The following is a 25,916-nucleotide window of genomic DNA, read 5'->3' as shown; positions in this document are numbered from 1 at the left end:
TTAGTGTGTGAGGGGGTTACAGCGTACAGTTACATACAGTTAGTGTGTTAGGGGGTTACAGCGTACAGTTACATACAGTGAGTGTGTGAGGGGGTTACAGCGTACAGTTACATACAGTGAGTGTGTGAGGGGGTTACAGCGTACAGTTACACACAGTGAGTGTGTGAGGGGGTTACAGCATACAGTTACACACAGTGAGTGTGTGAGGGGGTTACAGCATACAGTTACATACAGTGAGTGTGTTAGGGGGTTACAGCGTACAGTTACATACAGTGAGTGTGTGAGGGGGTTACAGCGTACAGTTACACACAGTGAGTGTATGAGGGGGTTACATCGTACAGTTACACACAGTGAGTGTGTGAGGGGGTTACATCGTACAGTTACACACAGTTAGTGCTCCCCCCCCGCAACCAAATCCTTTCTTTTACATGTCACCACCAATTAGACACATGTTTCAGAACCATGCCACTCAGCTGCAGGCGGCATGTTGGCGCCTGTGTGGCACAGCTGGGACTGCTGCCTGTTTGACTTGATATCTGTTGACTAACCATCTGACTGATATAACATTTAGATATAGTTATTATTACAAAATGTTGGCTAAAATTAAAATCTATAATGGCATTATAGTATTGAGTTTGTTGACAAAAGAGAGTACTTTTGCATATATATAATTAATATTTATAATGAAGTGATTGTTTTTTGTATATATATTTTTTTATTATTATTTATATATAACATTTTGGTAAAGAAGTATTCAGATAATCTTCCTAATCTGTCTGTTAAGCCTGTAAATTCATTATGTTCTCATTATTAACAGTTTATTTCACTTGGGAAAAAATTACACCGATGATTGGAGAAAAAAAACACTCTTAATGTATGTACAATATAATTCTCACTGCAGATTCAAGTGCATTTCTCTGAGTTATTTGTGAGTAAAAATGAATTTTCACAAGTTAACGGGGTGCTGTGGAACCGCGCAGATGCGGCGCACATTTAGCGAAGGAGTGATTATGCAGTAGCGCTCATTACCTGCAATCAGTGATGTCACTTCCAATGTGGTTGTGGCTTTAAAGGCCCGAGGCGAGCGAAGCCACAGGCCCGGCCTGATTCAGACCATCCTGTGTGTGTTTATACCAGCGGTCGTCATGGCAGCCCCACAAGTATCTCACAGATACGCGGGGGTCAGCAGAAAAGACCTGACGGGTTTTTTTTTCTTTTCTTTTTTTTACCTGATTATTTTACTTCATTATTGCTCTCCGGGTTTTCAACCTTAAATAAGGTTACCGAAATAAATAGAGTAATGCAATGTAATTACTGTTTCCTTGGAATCCAGAAGTTCTGTTGGCAAAAGATAATATTTACCTTCTTCCCTAATGTTTAAATATGTGCTTGCCTCTTTTCTTTTTAACTCTCCTCAGCTATTGGAACCAGTGGCTTCAGCCCAAGACAAACTCACCAGTTCTCTCCGCAGATCTACCCGTCCAAGTAAGCCTTCTTTTATTTTTCTTTAACAAAATAAGCAGCATCCAACTTCATTTGGGTCTTTAATGAGATCCTTCTGCTCGATCCGGGCTTTTTCAACCCGCTTTGTTTGCCTGGATGTCTGCAGCTTGTGCCCTCGCAAATCTGTTGTAATTACTATCTTGCAAAAAATATATATATATATAAAATAAAAATCCTTTGCCATTTATTATTCTTTCGCCATGTATATCAGCAATTGGATACTATCTGCCTTACAGCTTGGCTCGCTATTTCAAATTAAGTAGCGCAATCGCAAAGAATTTGTCAGTGAGCGGCAAAGTTTGTGTTTTGGTTTCGGATGGGGTAAAATTATGCTCCTCTTTCTTCCTGCCTTCCTTTTCTCACTTTTGTCTTTTGTTTGCTCTCTCAAATAGCAGAACATATCCACATATTCTTCCTACCCCTTCATCCCAAAATATGGCTGCGTATGGCCAGACGCAGTACACCACAGGAATGCAGCAAGCCGCAGCGTATGCTAGCTACCCCCAGCCTGGCCAGCCCTATGGCATCCCAGCCTATGGTAAGATCTCACTAACACACACACACACACACACACACACACACACACACACACACACACTATCCTCTTCTGTTACAGCTCAAACATGCCTGTTGCTATCATCATTATTCAGTCGTCTTCTTCGTGTCGTATGCACAAATAGGAGGAGAAAATAAATTAAAAAATACAATGTTTTCCCCCCTGCTTAAAAGTCTTTGACGTGTTTTCCCACATTTGCCACACCTCCGAAGAAAGAGCAGCAGAGATGCTGAGTGGTTGTTTAGTGCCTGCATATTGTCCTTTAATGCCATCAAACTGAATGTGCTTATCGTGCTGTTCAGAGAGATGTGAGAGATTAGCCATATTATAAATTCCAAAACAAAAGCTGCTTTCCTCTAGTGAAGCATAGAGAACATGGCTAACAGTGTGCTTTATTTGTCCAAAGTCTTAGGAGTGTTTTGAGTCCTCCAGTATGTGGAGGAATGTACTGTTTGTTTGGGTGCTGGCAAACTACTAACAAAACCTACTGTTGTATAGACAATGTGTTGGGACTGATTCAATCTAACCAGTGGCCAGTTTAACTAACAAACGCCAGCAAATCTCACTTTTTATTACTTGTGCTTTTTCTTTTTCTTTCACACAGATGGCCTAACGTAAGTCATCATAATAACGCTAAATTACTAAATCAATGGTGATACAGTACATGCTTTTTTTTAGTTGGATCAGCAATTGAGGTTGGCTAATATATTGATATTATATTGATAACGTCATATGAGATGTAGTCTTCGATTTTGGATATGGTAATATGGTGATATGGCATAAGTGTTGTCTCTTCCTGGTTTTAAAGGCTGCATCACAGTAAACTAAAGTGATGTCACTTTCTGAACTTTACCAGACTGTTGTAGCTGTTCTATCATTTGCCTTATTCATTATATCCACATTACTGTTGATTAATTATCAAACATCTCATTGTGTTAATATCTTGTGAAAGCACCAATAGTCAGCCCTACAATATAGTCAATATAGTCAATAATGTCTATGGGAAAATAAATGACGGATACAAATCTCTGGTACAGTGCTGAAGCAGGAAGTAGGCGGTCTCTTTGCCTCTCTATTGCCCAGCCGTAGCGGCAAGTACAGTTCCTTAACCCAGAGCAACAACTGACCTCAATGATAATCAGTAATCAGATCTTCAGTAATCAGATGTTCAGTAATCATCCATTGTGATTAGTGTGTTATGCTAACACGCCGCGACTGGCTGTGTGTCCCTTCGCTGTGTCCAGTCAGTGTAAGTGAGACCTGTGTGTTGACTGCTGCCTGTGCATCAAACCGATCTGGTGTCACTAACTGATTTAGGTCCATTGTGGGCAGGCATAAAGACAGAGGGGGGTCTGAGCCAGGCCCAGTCCCCGGGCCAGACGGGCTTCCTGAGCTACAGCTCTGGCTTCACCACGCCACAGACGGGACAGGCCCCCTACAGCTACCAGATGCAAGGTGAGCACCTCCTGCCCAAGCTCTCCACAAGCTCCATCTCCTTCTCCATGAAGGCCCCTCTCTGGGTACTTGTGGGGTACAGACACATCTGCCGGAGATGCCATCGTACCTGCTAGCACGATAAAGTAATTTCAAAGCGAAATATGTAAGTCGACATGGCAGGTTAAGCAGATTTGTAGATCTGATTAACCAGTGATCTAAAAATATATCTTGGATGGGGATCTCAGAGCAGGGTGGTGAGTGTGTTTTTTCTATGTGCCCACTTCTATCCTTTGATCCTCTCTGTCTACCTTGTGTGACTCCCATCAAAGTGGCCATCTTTTTCTGTTCCCTCGTTTCCAGCGTTTTCGCCAATGTCGCTCATCACCTCGTTTCTCTTCCGGCTCGCCCTCGCGTCTCCTTCCTCCGTGCAACTATTTTCAATGCATTTCAACCGCGTGTTCCCCTCTGCTCACCCGGTCCAAACCAAGTTTGATTTAATTCTCTTTCAAACTGATTAGAGAAATAGCCGGGGTCTCTGTCCGGGGTCTCTGTCCGGACTTAATGGCATGCAGAGACCAGGCCTATTTCACAACGCGACCCTCACCCCCCCTCTCCCCCGGCAGATGGTTGCATCCAGGCGGCCGTCATGTGTAGACACTACGATGGCTCCGCCTCCCTCTCCTCTTAAAACCAATCAACACAGATGGGAAAATGGCAGGCACCAGCCATGTCTCCCCCCCTCCCTGCCCAGCCTTTGTTTTCTCTCTGCCTGTGATCATATTTGTATTTGTTTAAGAGCTGAGACCGCGGAGATTTATGGCCCTGAAACCGATAAAGATGAGTTGTTGCTCTCTCTGTCACTGTGTGTGTGTGTGTGTGTGTGTGCGTGCGCGCGTGCGTGCGTGCGTGTGTGTGTGTGTGTGTGTGTGTGTGTGTGTGTTTCTCTCTCTCTCTCTCTGTGTCAGGTCAGTTTAAAAGTAGATCAGGCCTGCTGCCATGTAATGTTTCTATTGCTCTCTCTCTCTCTCTCCCTCTCTCTCTGTCTTGCTTTGGTCGGCAGCACCTGCGCTAGTGGAGGGCGGCTAGCTGCCTGCTAGCCCTGGTCCTCGTGTTTTCTCCTGTAATGTCTAATGTGTGACAGTAGAAACATCTCCACATGTTGCTGAAAAGCCTCCAGAGCATCTCACAATAAATAACGTCAGCGCAGCAGCAGATGTGGCGCGGGGAAGCCTCTTTTCCACGCCTCTTAACCAAATACAGTCGGCCGCAGCCCAGTGATCTGCACGCCCTCTCCAACGGCCTGCCCAGAGCCTGCAAAAAGAGAGAGAGAGGGAGTGAGGGAGAGACAGAGAGAGAGGAAGAGAGTGAGGGAGAGACAGAGAGAGATAGAAAGAGAACAAGACACAAGCTGTGTTTCCATTACAGTTTTTCGCAAAATAATTGCGATATTTCTACAACTTCGACAATGTACAATTGCGACTTGTAGGCGTTTCCATTGAAGTTGAGTTTGAGTGACGGCGCACACACCTGAACGCAATTCCCCGTTGCAGCAGCTGCCACAGTGATTACGCACGGGGATCTGCCCCAAATCCCGTCCCCTGCATGCTCAAATCTAACCAATGGTCAATGCAAATCACAACATGAAGTTACAACGCTCCGCTTTTGCACAACACTCGTCTTTCTGCTAGGTAGCGTTGCTTAAAAGTTTTCCACTTGCTGCGGAGGTTTTGCCACGGCTTATCGAACCCTTTCTCCCTCATTTTCCTTTCATTTTCCGCTCCTTTTCCAAAGGAGAATGGGTCACATGACGTGCAAATGCGGAAAAGTGTGTTTCCATTACACTTTTGCGATAAACTGCTATATCGACACGTCTGAAAAACCACCTCATGAGAGCGCAAAAACTTTTTGCGATATTTGGGAGGTTTTTCGAAATTTACGTGTTTCCATTACCCACTTTCTATTGCGATATTTAGATTTTGCGCATTTCTGATGGTAATGGAAACACGACTTGTGTATGTGAGGGAGAATGCACAAGCTGCTTTCCTGCCCTCAGTGGTTTAACTCACGATGACAGTATTATGTGCCCATTCATCTTCGCAGTATTATGCTCTTATGCTCTCTCTCTCTCTCTCTCTCTCTCTCTCTCTCTCTCTCTCTCCTTCTTCCCTGCTATCTCTGGCTATCGGATGCCCCTATGCAGCATTAAGTGCGTTTAGTAATTGACAGCCATGTTAGATGACAGATTGAGCGCTATTCTGGCCTTGGGTTTCTCTAACTGTGGCTCTGGCCCTCAGCCACACCATCATCACTCTTCTCTCTGGACTATTGATTTGCCTGGGAGAGGTGCCTCAGGCCTGTGGGAGAGGTGCCTCAGGCCTGTGGGAGAGGTGCCTCAGGCCTGTGGGAGAGGTGCCTCAGGCCTGTGGGAGAGGTGCCTCAGGCCTGTGGGAGAGGTGCCTCAGGCCTGTGGGTGAGGTGCCTCAGGCCTGTGGGAGAGGTGCCTCAGGCCTGTGGGTGAGGTGCCTCAGGCCTGTGGGAGAGGTGCCTCAGGCCTGTGGGTGTCCCGACATCCCCACATCTGATCCTCCCCCTCTCAGACGCTGTCCCTGGCTGCCACCAGCCTGTGGCCAGCTATCAAGAAGGAGGACGACCAGATTCATGTTTTTGCCCCATTGCTCTCATGTGTGATGCCATGGAGCTTTGTGTGGGCGATGCCATGGAGCTTTGTGTGGGCGATGCCATGGAGCTTTGTGTGGGCGATACCATGGAGCTATGTGTGGGCGATGCCATGGAGCTTTGTGTGGGCGATGCCATGGAGCTTTGTGTGGGCGATGCCATGGAGCTTTGTGTGGGCGATACCATGGAGCTTTGTGTGGGCGATGCCATGGAGCTTTGTGTGGGCCGTGGAGCTTTGTGTGGGCGATGCCATGGAGCTTTGTGTGGGCGATGGCATGGAGCTTTGTGTGGGTGATGCCATGGAGCTTTGTGTGGGCGATGGCATGGAGCTTTGTGTGGGCGATGCCATGGAGCTTTGTGTGGGCGATGGCATGGAGCTTTGTGTGGGCGATGGCATGGAGCTTTGTGTGGGCGATGCCATGGAGCTTTGTGTGGGCGATGCCATGGAGCTTTGTGTGGGTGATGCCATGGAGCTTTGTGTGGGCGATGCCATGGAGCTTTGTGTGGGCGATGCCATGGAGCTTTGTGTGGGTGATGCCATGGAGCTTTGTGTGGGCGATGCCATGGAGTTTTGTGTGGGCGATGCCATGGAGTTTTGTGTGGGCGATGCCATGGAGCTTTGTGTGGGCGATGCCATGGAGCTTTGTGTGGGCGATGGCATGGAGTTTTGTGTGGGCGATACCATGGAGCTTTGTGTGGGCGATGCCATGGAGCTTTGTGTGGGCGATGCCATGGAGTTGTGTGTGGGCGATGCCATGGAGTTTTGTGTGGGTGATGCCATGGAGCTTTGTGTGGGCGATTCCATAGAGCTTTGTGTGGGTGATGCCATGGAGCTTTGTGTGGGTGATGCCATGGAGCTTTGTGTGGGCGATGCCATGGAGCTTTGTGTGGGCGATGCCATGGAGCTTTGTGTGGGCGATGCCATGGAGCTTTGTGTGGGTGATGCCATGCAGCTTTGTGTGGGTGATGCCATGGAGCTTTGTGTGGGCGGTGCCATGGAGCTTTGTGTGGGCGATGCCATGGAGCTTTGTGTGGGCGATGCCATGGAACTTTGTGTGGGCGATGCCATGGAGCTTTGTGTGGGTGATGCCATGGAGCTTTGTGTGGGCAATGCCATGGAGCTTTGTGTGGGCGATGCCATGGAGCTTTGTGTGGGTGATGACATGGAGCTTTGTGTGGGCGATGGCATGGAGCTTTGTGTGGGCGATGCCATGGAGCTTTGTGTGGGTGATGGCATGGAGCTTTGTGTGGGCGATGCCATGGAGCTTTGTGTGGGGCATGGAGCTTTGTGTGGGTGATGCCATGGAGCTTTGTGTGGGCGATGCCATGGAGCTTTGTGTGGGCGATGCCATGGAGCTTTGTGTGGGCGATGCCATGGAGCTTTGTGTGGGTGATGCCATGGAGCTTTGTGTGGGCCGTGGAGCTTTGTGTGGGCGATGCCATGGAGCTTTGTGTGGGCGATGCTATGGAGCTTTGTGTGGGCGATGCTATGGAGCTTTGTGTGGGCGATGCTATGGAGCTTTGTGTGGGCGATGCCATGGAACTTTGTGTGGGCAATGGAGCTTTGTGTGGGCGATGCCATGGAGCTTTTTTTTTTTTTTCCCGATTTTTTTATCCCATTTTATCCCCCATTAGTGCTCATTTGATTTCTCAATCCTGGTTGCTACTCCATCCTCTGCCGATCTGGGGAGAGCCGAGACTGGCTCCATGCTTCCTCCGAGACATGGGCAGTCAGTCAGCCGCTTCTTTTCACCTGACAGAGGAAGCTTCACCGGTAGGACATAGCACGTGGGAGGTTCACGCTATTCCAACCAGTTCCCCTCCCTCTGAACAGGCGCCCTTAACGACCAGAGGAGGAACCACATTAGCAACCAGGATATTGCATGTTTTTGTGAAGGGGGTTCCTATATGAAGGAAACCCCCGGGAGGCACGGGGAGAACATGCAAACTCCACACAGAAAGGCCCTTTTGCTGCTTTGGAGCTTTGTGTGGGTGATGCCATGGAGCTTTTGTGTGGGCGATGCCATGGAGCTTTGTGTGGGGCGTGGAGCTTTGTGTGGGTGATGCCATGGAGCTTTGTGTGGGGCGTGGAGCTTTGTGTGGGTGATGCCATGGAGCTTTTGTGTGGGCGATGCCATGGAGCTTTGTGTGGGGCGTGGAGCTTTGTGTGGGTGATGCCATGGAGCTTTATGTGGGCGATGCTATGGAGCTTTGTGTGGACGATCCTATGGAGCTTTGTGTGGGCGATGCCATGGAGCTTTGTGTGGGCGATGCCATGGAGCTTTGTGTGGGCGATGCTATGGAGCTTTGTGTGGACGATGGCATGGAGCTTTGTGTGGGTGATGCTATGGAGCTTTGTGTGGGCGATGCCATGGAGCTTTGTGTGGGCGATGCCATGGAGCTTTGTGTGGGCGATGCCATGGAGCTTTGTGTAGGTGATGCCATGGAGCTTTGTGTGGGTGATGCCATGGAGCTTTGTGTGTGTGATGCCATGGAGCTTTGTGTGGGTGATGCCATGGAGCTTTGTGTGGGCGATGCCATGGAGCTTTGTGTGGGCCGTGGCCGCTGAAATCACCATGCCAAACTGTAAGAGCGACACAGGCATTTTTGATGTGCTTGGATGCGGCGATCCCTCGTGGCAGTTAGTGCAATCTAAAAGCATGGTTCTGGACTGCCAGATAAGGCCTGGTTGCCTGGTCCTTAAAGGAGAACTTACCTCCAAAACACTTTTTTTCAGCTTTTAACCAATATATATGACTTTGGGGGTGATGTGTGAAGAATTCTGGTCAGAATTTCCACATTTGACACCAAACTGTTGCCATTTTACCATTTGTATCATTTTTCAGCAGCATATCTGGCATAAGCGCCCTCTAAGGGTCAAAGACTGCTTTTTTTTCTTTTCTCAAATGAATGGGATATTTGACACGTCGTTACGTCACGGTGACCCAAAGACTATGGGATTTCAAGATAATTACTCCCCTACCCCCTCTGTACCCTTTCGGCTCCTCAGAACTCCAAGCCTATTCTTATTGAAGTTTGCTCTTAAAATACTGAACCAAACGTTGTCAAAGTTGGCACATGTCTTAATTATAGTTAGTTTCCCGCTGAATGTGTCACTACTTTATTAATATCTTACCTGAATAAGCTCGAATGATGATGTATATATTATCAGTCCGAGTTGGAAGCAGCTGTCTCCAGCCCAGCCAGGCGGGAGAGAGTCCTACTGTAAACCTCATGCACTAGCTCCAAGCTCCGCGGGCGCGCGCAGCAGAGCAGAGCTCTCTGTGCTGAGAGTAGAGAGAGCAGTCTGATATTTCCGCAAACAAATATGGTCGCAGTTTAGCGCACATGTAAAATATAACGCTATACTACGACGTGACAACGTGACAAAGCTTCTCTAAACACATCGGCTACTATCATTTCCCTGCATCCCTCCTACTGAGATTATATCGGTAATGATTTTGGACAGACTGAATGCGCGGAGGAGAAGGAGAGATCTGCAGCTCTGCCCTGAGAGACACTCGCCTCGCTCCGACTACTGTGCCCGTCTGTGAAAAGCGTCCTGTCCAGTCGCACCTTCGCAAACAGATGCGGGATTCCCTCAATCCTGTACCCAATCTCAGACTGTATTCTCTAAATCGCACACCAGCTATTTCTGTCTGTTTGTTTGTTGCTCCGTGAGGTTACAAGCGCCCCATGCATGCAACAGGCTGTTTCGCCAGCCGGGGTCTGGCAGGAGGGAGGAGGCGCAGGCAGCCTGCACTGCGCTGAGGAAAAAACTTTTGCACAACTTTTAACAACAATCACGAAAAGCCCCCAAACTAAAATGAAAAAGGGACTATATGGCAACTTGGACGAGGGAATGACGTAGAGAAATCTCGCATTGTGTTACCCCAGAACGGGGGGTTTGTCGTATTGTGCGGTGTGCTGCTGTAAAGAGCCCATGCCACTTTGCTCTCGTAACGTAGTTCAACACACTGCCATAGAGTTACATGCAGAAAAATAATTAAATTTCTAGTTCGCCACTGAATTACCAAATTGATATAACTTTCAACCATTTTGAGCAAAGCTCTTTCCATACAGGCCACCAGCGTTGGCTAATTGTTGATATTTATACAGATATGGCCCCTCTCAAATAAATTATTTTTGAGGCAATAGGCAAACTGTAATGGCGTCGATTTCCGAAAAAAAATCTGGACTTCAACACAGCCAAAGAGTCCAGTATAGACAAGAGCATATGTCATTTCTTGGTTTTTTCCATAGGTATTTTCAAATCACTGTTCTAATACATATCTAGGGGGTAAGTCCTCCTTTAAGCATCTCTGAGGTGAGGCTGTGCTGCTGCTGGGACCTAGCAGATGCTAATTAGGTGAATAATTGTGTTCCAGCGTTGTGTCCCGGCAGTGGCAGTGCTGAAGAGCTGAAGAAGCTGAAGCATGGGGCTGCCTTTTAAAAGCACAGGCCCATCTGGACTTGATAGCCTATTCCCAAGTGGGGCATACAAACCTCTGCTACAAATATTGTGCACTGATGATAGACATAGCCCATGGCAAGGGGACTGATCAAGCAAAGCAAATGGACTTCCAATTGCAGAGCCAGAAGGCAGGAGGGAAGGAGGAGAGGAGAGGAGGGAGGGATGATGTCTGGTCTTGAGTGAGTGAGCTAACTGGAGCAGGACAGGGGGGGTAGGGAGAGAAAACATGCCCCCCGGGGAACCACAAGGCCCCCCCCCACCCCCCCATACCATAACCAGCACCACCACCCCCAACAGCATGAGCCCATTCTCACTGGGCTAGCAGGGGTCCCTTCAGCTTTTATGTGGGTCCTTGTTCCTCCGCAGAGTAACCCTCTAACCCCGTGAGTGAGAGCTTTTTTGACTTTTTGAACTGCGCATTAGGCTAATTTGTTGTCGTTCAAAGCCTCACTCCCCCCTTGTCTCTCTTCTATTGTTTTGTTGGACTTTCACTTGATGTGGAACTTCTCCGTGGAGAGCACAGAAGTTTAAAGTTCTCCCACCACAGGCCTTGAAATATCCAACAGAACAACAAAGGAGAGAACAGTCCTGGTGAAAAGAGCTGGTAGAGGCCAGGATGGAAAACAAGGTCAAAATGTGCTGTGTCTACATGTGATTGCTGGGAGCAGGGAGTGAGAAACGACACAAATAATTGGTGGATTTTGGTAATCTTGGGATCTCGGGAGATGTTTTGTTTCTCAGAAGGTTTTTTAGCCACAGTTTTTGGCTAAGTGAGTAGGCTAAACACTGGACTGTGTCTTACTTGGCTAAGTGAGTAGGCTAAACACTGGACTGTGTCTTACTTGGCTAAGTGAGTAGGCTAAACACTGGACTGTGTCTTACATGGCTAAGTGAGTAGGCTAAACACTGGACTGTGTCTTACTTGGCTAAGTGAGTAGGCTAAACACTGGACTGTGTCTTACTTGGCTAAGTGAGTAGGCTAAACACTGGACTGTGTCTTACTTGGCTAAGTGAGTAGGCTAAACACTGGACTGTGTCTTAGTTGGCTAAGTGAGTAGGCTAAACACTGGACTGTGTCTTACTTGGCTAAGTGAGTAGGCTAAACACTGGACTGTGTCTTACTTGGCTAAGTGAGTAGGCTAAACACTGGACTGTGTCTTACATGGCTAAGTGAGTAGGCTAAACACTGGACTGTGTCTTACTTGGCTAAGTGAGTAGGCTAAACACTGGACTGTGTCTTACTTGGCTAAGTGAGTAGGCTAAACACTGGACTGTGTCTTACTTGGCTAAGTGAGTAGGCTAAACACTGGACTGTGTCTTACTTGGCTAAGTGAGTAGGCTAAACACTGGACTGTGTCTTACTTGGCTAAGTGAGTAGGCTAAACACTGGACTGTGTCTTAGTTGGCTAAGTGAGTAGGCTAAACACTGGACTGTGTCTTACTTGGCTAAGTGAGTAGGCTAAACACTGGACTGTGTCTTACTTGGCTAAGTGAGTAGGCTAAACACTGGACTGTGTCTTACATGGCTAAGTGAGTAGGCTAAACACTGGACTGTGTCTTACTTGGCTAAGTGAGTAGGCTAAACACTGGACTGTGTCTTACTTGGCTAAGTGAGTAGGCTAAACACTGGTCTGTGTCTTACTTGGCTAAGTGAGTAGGCTAAACACTGGACTGTGTCTTACTTGGCTAAGTGAGTAGGCTAAACACTGGACTGTGTCTTAGTTGGCTGAGTGAGTAGGCTAAACACTGGACTGTGTCTTACATGGCTAAGTGAGTAGGCTAAACACTGGACTGTGTCTTACTTGGCTAAGTGAGTAGGCTAAACACTGGACTGTGTCTTACTTGGCTAAGTGAGTAGGCTAAACACTGGACTGTGTCTTACATGGCTAAGTGAGTAGGCTAAACACTGGACTGTGTCTTACTTGGCTAAGTGAGTAGGCTAAACACTGGACTGTGTCTTACTTGGCTAAGTGAGTAGGCTAAACACTGGTCTGTGTCTTACTTGGCTAAGTGAGTAGGCTAAACACTGGACTGTGTCTTACTTGGCTAAGTGAGTAGGCTAAACACTGGACTGTGTCTTACTTGGCTAAGTGAGTAGGCTAAACACTGGACTGTGTCTCAGTTGGCTGAGTGAGTAGGCTAAACACTGGACTGTGTCTTACTTGGCTAAGTGAGTAGGCTAAACACTGGACTGTGTCTTACTTGGCTAAGTGAGTAGGCTAAACACTGGACTGTGTCTTACTTGGCTAAGTGAGTAGGCTAAACACTGGACTGTGTCTTACTTGGCTAAGTGAGTAGGCTAAACACTGGACTGTGTCTTACTTGGCTAAGTGAGTAGGCTAAACACTGGACTGTGTCTTACTTGGCTAAGTGAGTAGGCTAAACACTGGACTGTGTCTTACTTGGCTAAGTGAGTAGGCTAAACACTGGACTGTGTCTTACTTGGCTAAGTGAGTAGGCTAAACACTGGACTGTGTCTTACTTGGCTAAGTGAGTAGGCTAAACACTGGACTGTGTCTTAGTTGGCTGAGTAGGCTAAACACTGGACTGTGTCTTACTTGGCTAAGTGAGTAGGCTAAACACTGGACTGTGTCTTACTTGGCTAAGTGAGTAGGCTAAACACTGGACTGTGTCTCAGTTGGCTGAGTGAGTAGGCTAAACACTGGACTGTGTCTTACTTGGCTAAGTGAGTAGGCTAAACACTGGACTGTGTCTTAGTTGGCTGAGTGAGTAGGCTAAACACTGGACTGTGTCTTACTTGGCTAAGTGAGTAGGCTAAACACTGGACTGTGTCTTACTTGGCTAAGTGAGTAGGCTAAACACTGGACTGTGTCTTACTTGGCTAAGTGAGTAGGCTAAACACTGGACTGTGTCTTACTTGGCTAAGTGAGTAGGCTAAACACTGGACTGTGTCTTACTTGGCTAAGTGAGTAGGCTAAACACTGGACTGTGTCTTACTTGGCTAAGTGAGTAGGCTAAACACTGGACTGTGTCTTACTTGGCTAAGTGAGTAGGCTAAACACTGGACTGTGTCTTACTTGGCTAAGTGAGTAGGCTAAACACTGGACTGTGTCTTACTTGGCTAAGTGAGTAGGCTAAACACTGGACTGTGTCTTAGTTGGCTGAGTAGGCTAAACACTGGACTGTGTCTTACTTGGCTAAGTGAGTAGGCTAAACACTGGACTGTGTCTTACTTGGCTAAGTGAGTAGGCTAAACACTGGACTGTGTCTTACTTGGCTAAGTGAGTAGGCTAAACACTGGACTGTGTCTTACTTGGCTAAGTGAGTAGGCTAAACACTGGACTGTGTCTTAGTTGGCTAAGTGAGTAGGCTAAACACTGGACTGTGTCTTACTTGGCTAAGTGAGTAGGCTAAACACTGGACTGTGTCTTACTTGGCTAAGTGAGTAGGCTAAACACTGGTCTGTGTCTTACTTGGCTAAGTGAGTAGGCTAAACACTGGACTGTGTCTTACTTGGCTAAGTGAGTAGGCTAAACACTGGACTGTGTCTTACTTGGCTAAGTGAGTAGGCTAAACACTGGACTGTGTCTCAGTTGGCTGAGTGAGTAGGCTAAACACTGGACTGTGTCTTACTTGGCTAAGTGAGTAGGCTAAACACTGGACTGTGTCTTACTTGGCTAAGTGAGTAGGCTAAACACTGGACTGTGTCTTACTTGGCTAAGTGAGTAGGCTAAACACTGGACTGTGTCTTACTTGGCTAAGTGAGTAGGCTAAACACTGGACTGTGTCTTACTTGGCTAAGTGAGTAGGCTAAACACTGGACTGTGTCTTACTTGGCTAAGTGAGTAGGCTAAACACTGGACTGTGTCTTACTTGGCTAAGTGAGTAGGCTAAACACTGGACTGTGTCTTACTTGGCTAAGTGAGTAGGCTAAACACTGGACTGTGTCTTACTTGGCTAAGTGAGTAGGCTAAACACTGGACTGTGTCTCAGTTGGCTGAGTGAGTAGGCTAAACACTGGACTGTGTCTTACTTGGCTAAGTGAGTAGGCTAAACACTGGACTGTGTCTTAGTTGGCTGAGTGAGTAGGCTAAACACTGGACTGTGTCTTACTTGGCTAAGTGAGTAGGCTAAACACTGGACTGTGTCTTACTTGGCTAAGTGAGTAGGCTAAACACTGGACTGTGTCTTACTTGGCTAAGTGAGTAGGCTAAACACTGGACTGTGTCTTACTTGGCTAAGTGAGTAGGCTAAACACTGGACTGTGTCTTACTTGGCTAAGTGAGTAGGCTAAACACTGGACTGTGTCTTACTTGGCTAAGTGAGTAGGCTAAACACTGGACTGTGTCTTACTTGGCTAAGTGAGTAGGCTAAACACTGGACTGTGTCTTACTTGGCTAAGTGAGTAGGCTAAACACTGGACTGTGTCTTAGTTGGCTGAGTAGGCTAAACACTGGACTGTGTCTTACTTGGCTAAGTGAGTAGGCTAAACACTGGACTGTGTCTTACTTGGCTAAGTGAGTAGGCTAAACACTGGACTGTGTCTTACTTGGCTAAGTGAGTAGGCTAAACACTGGACTGTGTCTTACTTGGCTAAGTGAGTAGGCTAAACACTGGACTGTGTCTTAGTTGGCTAAGTGAGTAGGCTAAACACTGGACTGTGTCTTACTTGGCTAAGTGAGTAGGCTAAACACTGGACTGTGTCTTACTTGGCTAAGTGAGTAGGCTAAACACTGGACTGTGTCTTAGTTGGCTAAGTGAGTAGGCTAAACACTGGACTGTGTCTTACTTGGCTAAGTGAGTAGGCTAAACACTGGACTGTGTCTTAGTTGGCTAAGTGAGTAGGCTAAACACTGGACTGTGTCTTACTTGGCTAAGTGAGTAGGCTAAACACTGGACTGTGTCTTACATGGCTAAGTGAGTAGGCTAAACACTAGGGGTGGGAATCACCAGATGCCCACGATACGATACTGAAACGATACTTGAGTCACGATACGATAGTATTGCGATACTGTGATATTTTCGATATTGCGATATATCGATATTGCGATATATTGAATATTGCGATATTTCGATATATTGCGATTTCTTACTTTTTCAACTGCAAATGATGTCCCCAAAGGAAAACTTTGTCAACATCTGGTTTATATAAGAACAATTTTTCAGTCTGTACATCTGACTTCAACCATTTTATTGCAGCAACATTGTCAAGTAGACAGACCAACAACTTTCATAAAGTCATGTCATAGTTGCATGCACCTGACAAACTGAACTGTTTGTTACAGTCTACTTACAGTCCACCTTAACTGGATGTGTGTGTGGACTACTGTACTTATGTAGTTTTTGCAACTTCACTTCACTTACACAAAACATTTTGTGCAGCCCATTCAGTAACTGGGGAATTTGTAAATTACTGTTATGACAAAACTGTTACTGTTAAAACAAAATGAAAATATGCTACCGTTTGTTTACTGCTGGCCTTGGAACTAAAGTTTATAGTAGCCCGGTGGCCTGGCATGGCCTGCAAAAAAAAATTTTTTTTTTTTTTTTTTTTTTGCAATATCGATATTTGGCGTCCAAATATCGATACGATATCGTCAGGCAAAATATCGCGATACTGTGGTGTATCGATTTTTCCCCCCACCCCTACTAAACACTGGACTGTGTCTTACTTGGCTAAGTGAGTAGGCTAAACACTGGACTGTGTCTTACTTGGCTAAGTGAGTAGGCTAAACACTGGACTGTGTCTTACTTGGCTAAGTGAGTAGGCTAAACACTGGACTGTGTCTTAGTTGGCTGAGTGAGTAGGCTAAACACTGGACTGTGTCTTACTTGGCTAAGTGAGTAGGCTAAACACTGGACTGTGTCTTAGTTGGCTGAGTGAGTAGGCTAAACACTGGACTGTGTCTTACTTGGCTAAGTGAGTAGGCTAAACACTGGACTGTGTCTTACTTGGCTAAGTGAGTAGGCTAAACACTGGACTGTGTCTTACTTGGCTAAGTGAGTAGGCTAAACACTGGACTGTGTCTTAGTTGGCTAAGTGAGTAGGCTAAACACTGGACTGTGTCTTACTTGGCTAAGTGAGTAGGCTAAACACTGGACTGTGTCTTACATGGCTAAGTGAGTAGGCTAAACACTGGACTGTGTCTTACTTGGCTAAGTGAGTAGGCTAAACACTGGACTGTGTCTTAGTTGGCTGAGTGAGTAGGCTAAACACTGGACTGTGTCTTACTTGGCTAAGTGAGTAGGCTAAACACTGGACTGTGTCTTACTTGGCTAAGTGAGTAGGCTAAACACTGGACTGTGTCTTACTTGGCTAAGTGAGTAGGCTAAACACTGGTCTGTGTCTTACATGGCTAAGTGAGTAGGCTAAACACTGGACTGTGTCTTACTTGGCTAAGTGAGTAGGCTAAACACTGGACTGTGTCTTAGTTGGCTAAGTGAGTAGGCTAAACACTGGACTGTGTCTTACTTGGCTAAGTGAGTAGGCTAAACACTGGACTGTGTCTTACTTGGCTAAGTGAGTAGGCTAAACACTGGACTGTGTCTTACTTGGCTAAGTGAGTAGGCTAAACACTGGACTGTGTCTTAGTTGGCTGAGTGAGTAGGCTAAACACTGGACTGTGTCTTAGTTGGCTGAGTAGGCTAAACACTGGACTGCGTCTTCTCTCTTCCTTTGCCGTCTTCCATGCGCTACCTTCCTTGGCCTCCCCACTTCCCCCACCCCCCCCCCCTCCCCCCTCACCCCCGCCTTTCTGAAAGCTGCTTCAGGTTTGTCACGGTGTGGGAGGGCCCTCTTGATGGGGCCAATGACCAGAGGATGAAAGGAACTCCCCTCTGTTTGTCTCTGGGAACAAAGGTGTAATTACGCCTCCATTTAGGAACAGTACATTTATCTCCCCCTTCGTTTTCACTGAAGCGACGGGATCTTCTTGCGGCTATAGGGAGCGTCATTGCGGTGATCAGTGAAGAAGCCCCTTTCAAAAGATTGCAATGGTAGCTCCCATTCATGTCCCCCGTGGACGTATGGAGAAGCGATACGCCTTTGTATGGACAGAAACCAATCGTGAAGCCCAGGGGTCATATTTGTAAAGCTTGTAAAGAACTGGCCTATTAGACACTTGAGTGCGGTTTTGCCCTGGTTTTCATATTCTTGCCATTGGCATTGTTAAAAGTGACTCAAGACGCTTTGTTACCTCGTATGAGAAAATCAACGGACGGCTGACAGCCAAATATTAAGCATGCAGGCACACAGAAACACATCCAATCACACCTTTTTGCTGTTTTCCTTTGAGCCAGTGGTTCTCAAAGCAGGCGTTCAGGGACCACCAGGGGGTCCTTGGGGGGGGGGGGGGGGGGGTACCAGGGGGTCCCCAGCAAAAAGGGGATGCATTTATTTTCACTATAATTCCATCCATAAGTAACACAATGACAGAATGTAGGACTATTTTGGTCATGGGTTTCATGCACCTTCTGTAATAAAACATCTAAAAGCAAAAAGCTCATCAGATGGGGGACCCTGGGATAACATCCTATCAAATGGGGGTCCATGGTTTAACACTTTCAGTGCCATGGCCCTTGGGCAAAAGGTTGCTTGCTGTGCCACATAGGCCGCAATGCATTTTAAAACAGTCATATAATTTTTTTAATAATTACTATGTAAACACTGAACACGCACAAATAACGATGAGACTCTCTTCTATCACCTGCAAAAAAAAGTTTATTGATCCCATTTTCCGTTCTTTAGTTATGAGCCGGAGAAGATAGCCTGATTGAACGAAAAACATACCTTTTTTTCTACGAGCTGAGATAATGAGCCTTTTGTGAAATTAAACATTTCAAGCACATCTCTGACTCTGAAGCGAATTTTCTGATGTCTGGGTCTGTCTGGGTGAAGTGTATGCTGCTCTGCTGCTCTCCGTGCTCCCCCCCCCCCCCCCCCCTCAACTGCACACGCCTCCTGGGTGTGTCTTATGTGTCTGGTGGCTCTCAGTCTCTGCTGAGTTTGCTGCGCACACACAGTGAATGGTGCGCGACATTCAGCTTTTTGGTTCCGCGTGTGTTTGTCACGGGCTGGCATGCTTCCAGTTCGGAATAATAATGCTGATTATGTGAATGTGCTGTTGCAGCGTACATGGAAGTGCTCAGTTGTGACAGCGGATGCTGCTGCTGGGGGCACAGCTGGCGTTGTGCTCGTTTATGGAGGCACGTCGATGCATACGGACGGATGCGATGCGATTTCCTCATTTTGCCCAGTGACTATTTCTGTGTGTTTGGCTCCTTTTTCTCTGATCAGGAGAGTGCTGTCGCCACCTAATGGGTTTGTAAAATAGGTTATCGACCTCCAATAGCTACAATATTGTTAGAGGCGACGTAAGAAGCTTAGATCGACACCCCCCCGTCAAAAAAACAATTTGGAGTTATGACGCCATTTGGCGTCGCTGGCACTGTACGGTAAATTTCTAATGACGCCATATGGCGTCGCTGGCACTGAACGTGTTAATTTGTGTCGATTAATTTTTCCCAGTTTAGGGGTCCTTGACGTGAAAAGTTTGAGAACCCCTGCTTTGAGCCCTCCAGTCGTGTGTCTCTCTCTGCCTGTCGCACATGAGAGTGCAGGTGGATGGCTGCTGGAGAGAGAGAGAGAGAGAGAGAGAGGAGTGGTGCCCCCGGGGGCCGCTGCCCCTCTCCTCTCCTCTATAACTCACGTCATGTATATTATTAAGCCATTAGATGCTATCTGCCCCTTTGAATGATTTAATTACCCCAGAGGTGCTTCTTTGGAGCTAGTGAAAAGAGGAGCATACATATTCATTGGGGCATAATGTCAGCAGCACCCGCCCCCCTCAGCCAATAACAGCTCACTCCGACCTCAGTTCTCCTTCAGTATATATATCTCTCTCGCTAACCCACCCACCCGCTCCACCCTGCGCTAGCTCACACACAACAGCCTCTTGTGTTCCTCGCATTGTGAGGGCTTTGGACAGCTTGGAGAGCAGGTACTGCCCCCCCACCCCCTCTCTCTCTCTCTCTCTCCCTCCCCGTCATTCATCGGGGCAGATCCAATCACTGATAAGGTAGTAAGAGGAGGGAGATAAGGCTGCCCGCTGTTGGAGGCCCTCCCTCAGGCCTCCTTCTGTTCACCACCCCAAATATTTGTCTCACAAAAGACTAACCTTTTCTCCCCCCCCCCCCCCCCCGACAATGTGCCGTTTCATTTCTGTCACTGCATTGCTTTGCGATACCGCAGCTGACATTATTAATTTTTTGATATAATACCATAATACAACAGAGTTCCCGCTGGTACCTTAAAAGCCTTGAAAGTTTGTAAATTTGAGGGGGAAGAAATCAAGTTGAGTTAAGTCTTTGAAAATAGTCCTAAATATAGACATGGGTCATTGAAAGTGCTTGAATCTATATGTTTTGTGCACGAATAGAAAATGGAATTCTTCTTTTTTGATGACTTTGTAACAGCACAGACTTTTTGGGAAGTCCTTGAAAAGTCCTTAAATTGAAGGTGTGGGAAAATTATATGTCTTTACATAACTCAAAATTATATATGTTTTCCTCCCTCTACAGGTGGTACTTTCACAACAACATCAGGATTGTATGCAGGAAGCAACTCTCTGACAAACTCCACTGGCTTCAACAGCACACAACAGGTAGCTGTGCCCTCCCTCCCTATAGTACGCACCTTTCCATTGCGTTACTATGATATCTGGTATAGATATGCAGCCATCAGCCTACATATGACATGAAATCATGGACTTCTCCCCAACCTGGGAATCTTTATGAAACACGCATACTCAATATGTTACATTTCATCCGTGACACATTCAAACATGAATCAGTCAGGATGTCAGAAGCTTTGTAGGCAGGGATTATCTACACATATGTATTATGCCACAGAGGGGAAAAGGAGGGGAAGAAAAAACAAGACAGATCGTTGTCCAGATGTAGGACAGACGACATGTGTTTGCATTTATGTTTTGGAATCTGCACTGTAAAGTAGCAACACTGGTGCAGGGCATATCTCACATTACCCTGCCCAGACGCCTACTTCTCTCCCTCCACTAGCTACCTTTTGTCTCTCTCTCTCTCTCTCTCTCTCCACCTCCTTCCTGTAAATCTTCCCTCTCTCGCCCTATTGTACCTCTCATTCCTTTATCTCTCTCTCCATACTCTGTTTCTACTTACCTTATCTTTATTCAATTGTACCCTACCTCTCTCTACCACTCTCTGACCACTTGACTCCCTCCCTGTCCCTCTCTCTCTCTCTCTCTCTCTCTCTCTCTTTCTCTCTCTCTTAATTCAATTCAATTCAATTCAAAGGGGCTTTATTGGCATGAGAAACATACGTATACACATGGCCAAAGCAAGTGTCAAATGAAAACAAAAGCAAAAATGTGCGTACAGTTAAAGATATAGGAGAATAAAGAAGTGGTGTAACATTGCACTCAAATATAATATACATAAGTTAGCTTAAGAGTATGCTTACAATTAAATATATACTAAGGAGGTGTGTAAACAGCTATGTAACATTGCAATCAGATAATATACGTAAGCGTAGTTAACTTAAGCATGGGCATACAATAGAAGATCTCTAAAGTGTGTAAACAGCTGTACATAAGAGTATAAACATTAACTTAAAAGGTACAAAGACAAAAATGGTTGTTGAAATCTCTCTCTCTCTCTCTCTCTCTCTCTCTCTCTCTCTCTGCAGGACTACCCCACTTACCCAGCCTTTGGTCAGGGCCAGTATGCTCAGTATTATAACAGCTCGCCCTACACCTCGCCCTACATGACGAGTAACAACACCAGCCCCAGCACGCCGTCCACCACCGCCACCTACACGCTCCAGGAGCCCCCCACCGGCATCACCAGCCAGGCCATCACAGAGAACCCTGCAGGTAGGAGGAGGACACAAACCCATCGTTAGTCGCTTTGGATTTTCCAATGTCAACGAAATGCCCAAAAAATGCAACTTTAAAAATGTACTAACCCACATTCATGCATGTACTTGAAAACAATACTTAGCTGCAGGCGATCATTTGTGCCATAAAGTAGAGTATAGTGCAGTCAGTGTGGTAGGCAGAGAGAATAAAGTGTAAACTGAGTACAGATGAAGACTTTCCCCATAACTGGATTTGACATTAATGCATCATCTGGCAAGAGTGCACTGATGATATCATTTATAAGTCAGTCAAAATTTTATGACCGCATTTGAAATTGTCATCAGTCAACACCAAAGACGTCAGGCTTCAAATAAACACAATTTCAAACACAGTCATTCAATTTGAAGTTATACGACATATTTACTATTTCTCGTCGAAGCGTACTGCGTCGCCTTTTGTTTTTTACATCAGTGCGGAGCGCAATAGATTTCAGCATGTGTTACTATGCGGAGTCGATTGTTACTTATAGGCCTGCATAAAACACTTAATAATATCCCAAGGAACTGTCCGTCCTGCGTCAAGACAAACGGTCATCTGAACTTCGTTCCCTAAAAGCAAATAATATCCTATCTTCCATGCGCTCTTTTTATACTCTACCTTCTTCCTTCTTTGCTTCCTCTCCAGCAGAGTACAGTACCATCCACAGTCCATCAACCCCCATTAAAGATTCAGAATCGGATCGATTGCGCCGGGCCTCGGATGGAAAGTCACGTGGCCGGGGAAGAAGAAACAACAACCCATCACCGCCGCCCGACTCCGACCTTGAGGTAGGGTGAGCCCGCTCGCTACCTTGGCGACAGACGGCCTCGCCCTGTCTGAGGCACACACACACACACACTAATCCACTTAGCGTATATGGCTGCCACACCAGCTCTCACACTCCATGGGGCATTAATTCTTAAACGTTTGATTTCCTTAACTATAAATGCTTTATTCATGCAATCTGGATCATGTGACACCACAATATAAATATCTTATATATAAAGATCTCGCGTATACCATTACCTCAAGTCATGTGATTATTAACAGTGTATCGGAGGTGAGTCTGTAACGGAGTGAATAATGTATTTAATGCTAAGTCTTCTGAGGCTAGCTCGCTAGCTGTGTGTCTAACAATAGCGCCATAGTAGCACCATTAAACACTTTGGGATGTGTCAAACGTGGCCATATGTCAAAATAAACCCTTGATGATTCTTCATTAATATGATATGAATTTGAAAGAGGGTTAATAGCAGCCATTATAGCGCTGACATCATGCCATGTTAACATATCTAGTTAATGAGGTTGTCACTATCGATCGCTCTAATGTAAAGGGCAGGGGAGAGATAGCGTAGTGTGGTGGTGGGGGTGGGGGCGATGGGAGGGAGTGTTGCGGTGACCAACCCAAGCAAATGGACCTCGGGTCCCTGTGGCACGCAAATCCACGCTCCTGGCCTTATTGAGCAGGGGGATCACCTTGCAGCCCTACAGAGTGCACCATTGATTTTGCCTCTTTTCTCTCTGTTTTTTTTTTTCTTTCTTTCGTTCTTCCTCCTCCTCCCCCTCCCCCCTCCCCATACCCCCTGTCTCCCCAGCGAGTTTTCATCTGGGACCTGGATGAAACAATCATCGTTTTCCATTCCTTGCTCACGGGGTCTTACGCCAACAGATATGGACGGGTGAGTGACATCAGACTGTGCCAGTAGCGAAGGGGGGGTGGGGGGGGACTTTATCAGCAAAACACAGAAATATTGAAAGGCGGCAACAAAAAAAACGGAATGGAGTGGAGAGTAAAATACCCTCGGAGTAGAGGATAGATTTCACCGTGCCTGGAGTCCCATAGTGTACTCAATGTACACATAATTGTTTTTTTTTTTTTTTTTAATAGGTCCAATGAGGCCTGGCAAGCATTTGGGCTGGTCTTTGCAGCTGTTGGAGCTATGCAGGGCTGGTCGGGGGGCTTGGCTGCCGGGGGGCTCACAACAGTTGCACTCTGGATGTCTATTGACACATCTTAAGTGTTCCTTTCTCCTTCAGAAACGCCACATTGTTAGTTTAATGAAGTGCTTCTCAATCCATCCTTTTCAGGGCAGGATTTCCCAGGAGAACTTGGCAGGAGGTTGAGACCACCAAATGTCATTCGTTTCAAAACTTCAACAAGAGCGGAGAAGCTTAAGTCCCTTTCTTGATAAGGGTTCAAATTAAATCACACTTATTTCATTACAAAGGATGGCAAATGTCTCATCGTTGACATGCAAATATATATATATATATATAATCTTTACCAACATATTATTATAGTGCTGTATTGGGAAGGTCATTATTCCATCCCATGTCATTGTGTCTGCTCATTTCGAGATGAGAAGAGTTTACTTTTCCAGGCCTTGCTATTTGTTATTCCGTATAAATTGCCTCTCTAAATTTAAACCTTCAAAACAAACAATTTGGGAAATATGGCAAACTAGTATTCTCATGGCTTCGCTGAGGGCATAGGTTCTGCTGGATAATATAGCTCTCAATGTGCTACTAACACTTCTCCCATTGAGATATACGTAGTATGGATGAATAACTATGGCTGTAGTAGGATCTTGACTTTGATTCATTCACAATTTATGATTGATAGAATATCTCCTACACCTTCGATCATTTCGAAATGTGCCGGATTAAAATTTATTTTGTCTGAGGACATACTTTCCTATCACTGGTTGTTTTTGGTCTGGCGCTTTCTCTCTTTTTGAAGTAGAAGAGTGACATGTTGCTTCTCATATGTCAGAGAGCTTAGCGTCTGTGGCCCGTGCTGGGAGCCTTTGTTCTGGTATGAGGGGGTGTTTGATGGGGGCAGTGTTTTGTTTTTGGGGTGAGAGAGGGTCTGCCCCGCGACCCTCCACTGTTTATTTACTTTATCCTCAGCCCTGCATGCTGGGTAAAGAGAGCTCAGGCCGAGGAAGCTGTGGCCGGGCGATGAGGGCCTCTCCAGCCACACACACACACACACATGCGCACACACACACACACACACACACACACACACACACACGTGCATGCACACACGTGCACACACACACACACACACACACACACAAACACACACACGCGCACACACACACACACACACACACACACACACACACACACACACGTGCATGCACACACAGGGTCTCCAGTGTGCTCCTCTGAAACAGGAAACACTCCTGACTCCATAAGGGCCCGTTCCGTCAGAGCTCATATAGGACGTGACAGCTACAAAAGTCTCGCTCTCTCTCTCTCTCTCTCTCTCTCTCTCTCTCTCTCTCTCTCTCTCTCTCTCACACACACACACACTCTCAAACTCACTTTCTCTTTTCCCCTCTTGTTCTCTCTCTCTCTCTCTCTTTTCTCCACCCATCTCTGTCTCTCTCTTCTCTGTTTTCCTCTCTTCTCCAACCTGCTGACACTATCCCACCAAAGCAATATTATGAGAGGGGAGACACGATTACGCCCGTGCCGACCACAGAGCGCTCTCCCCCCCCGAAGCCTATCAGAAAGACAGATCTGTAAACGACCTCAGGCCCACCCCACCACCACCACCTCCACCCACCACCCCCACCTCCACCACCACTAGGGCATTCACAGACTAGTCGACTAGTCGACTAGTAAAACCACTAGTCGACACTGTGCTTAGTAGTCGACTAGTCTAAAAAATAAAAAATAAATAAAAAAAATTATCTTTAAGAAAGAACATGAGGTATTTACACGACATACATGGACTATCATATCCCATATCCCATATCCCCCACAAAGAACATCAAAACACATCAAAACAAAACAAGAAAACTGCATAAGATACACAATAATCCAAGAACAAACAAGACTATTGGACAAACAACCAAACAAAAAGCAATCAAAGTAAATACATAGATCTTGCCCTGTTGGCAGCTAGGAAATGCATAGCTTTAAATTGGAAAGCATCCAATCCCCCAGCTGTAGTTCACTGGTGGAATGAACTCTCAAGCTACCATACGTTGGATAACATTTACTACAAGAGCAAAGGCAGATTCTTAGACATCCCCAAAATATGGCAACCACATACAGAGTTTGACTTTAAGAACTTTTTACCCCAGTGTCATTAGGCTTATCAGGATAGGAGCTGAATGCATTGTTTTTGTTTGGTTGTTTGTCCAATAGTCTTGTTTGTTCTTGAATTATTGTGTATCTTATGCAGTTTTCTTGTTTTGTTTTGATGTTCTTTGTGGGGGATATGGGATATGGGATATGATAGTCCATGTATGTCGTGTAAATACCTCATGTTCTTAATTAAAGATTAAAAAAAATAAAAAATAAAATAAAATAAAAAACGAGTAGTCGACTAGTCGACTACCTTTAGCGACGACTAGTC

General features: G+C 46.1%; 1 protein-coding gene across 1 annotated transcript in view; it reads left to right on the top strand.

Moving 5' to 3' along the window:
* The window catches only part of eya1 (EYA transcriptional coactivator and phosphatase 1), a gene marked incomplete at both ends in the record, with an annotated part of 56,724 nt that overhangs the window by 5,145 nt on the left and 25,663 nt on the right, over nt 1–25,916 (top strand). The window contains 7 exons of the mRNA XM_083662960.1: nt 1,419–1,485; nt 1,896–2,041; nt 3,392–3,514; nt 20,187–20,269; nt 21,331–21,517; nt 22,187–22,329; nt 23,137–23,220. Coding sequence (XP_083519086.1) covers nt 1,419–1,485; nt 1,896–2,041; nt 3,392–3,514; nt 20,187–20,269; nt 21,331–21,517; nt 22,187–22,329; nt 23,137–23,220 — 833 coding nt within the window. The remainder of the gene's footprint in view (nt 1–1,418; nt 1,486–1,895; nt 2,042–3,391; nt 3,515–20,186; nt 20,270–21,330; nt 21,518–22,186; nt 22,330–23,136; nt 23,221–25,916) is intronic.

The sequence above is a fragment of the Poromitra crassiceps genome (genome assembly GCF_964638095.1).
Source record: "Poromitra crassiceps genome assembly, chromosome: 2".
NCBI lineage: Eukaryota > Metazoa > Chordata > Actinopteri > Beryciformes > Melamphaidae > Poromitra > Poromitra crassiceps.
The sequence above is the reverse complement of the archived record's forward strand: the minus strand, read 5'-3'. Positions and strand labels throughout refer to the sequence as shown.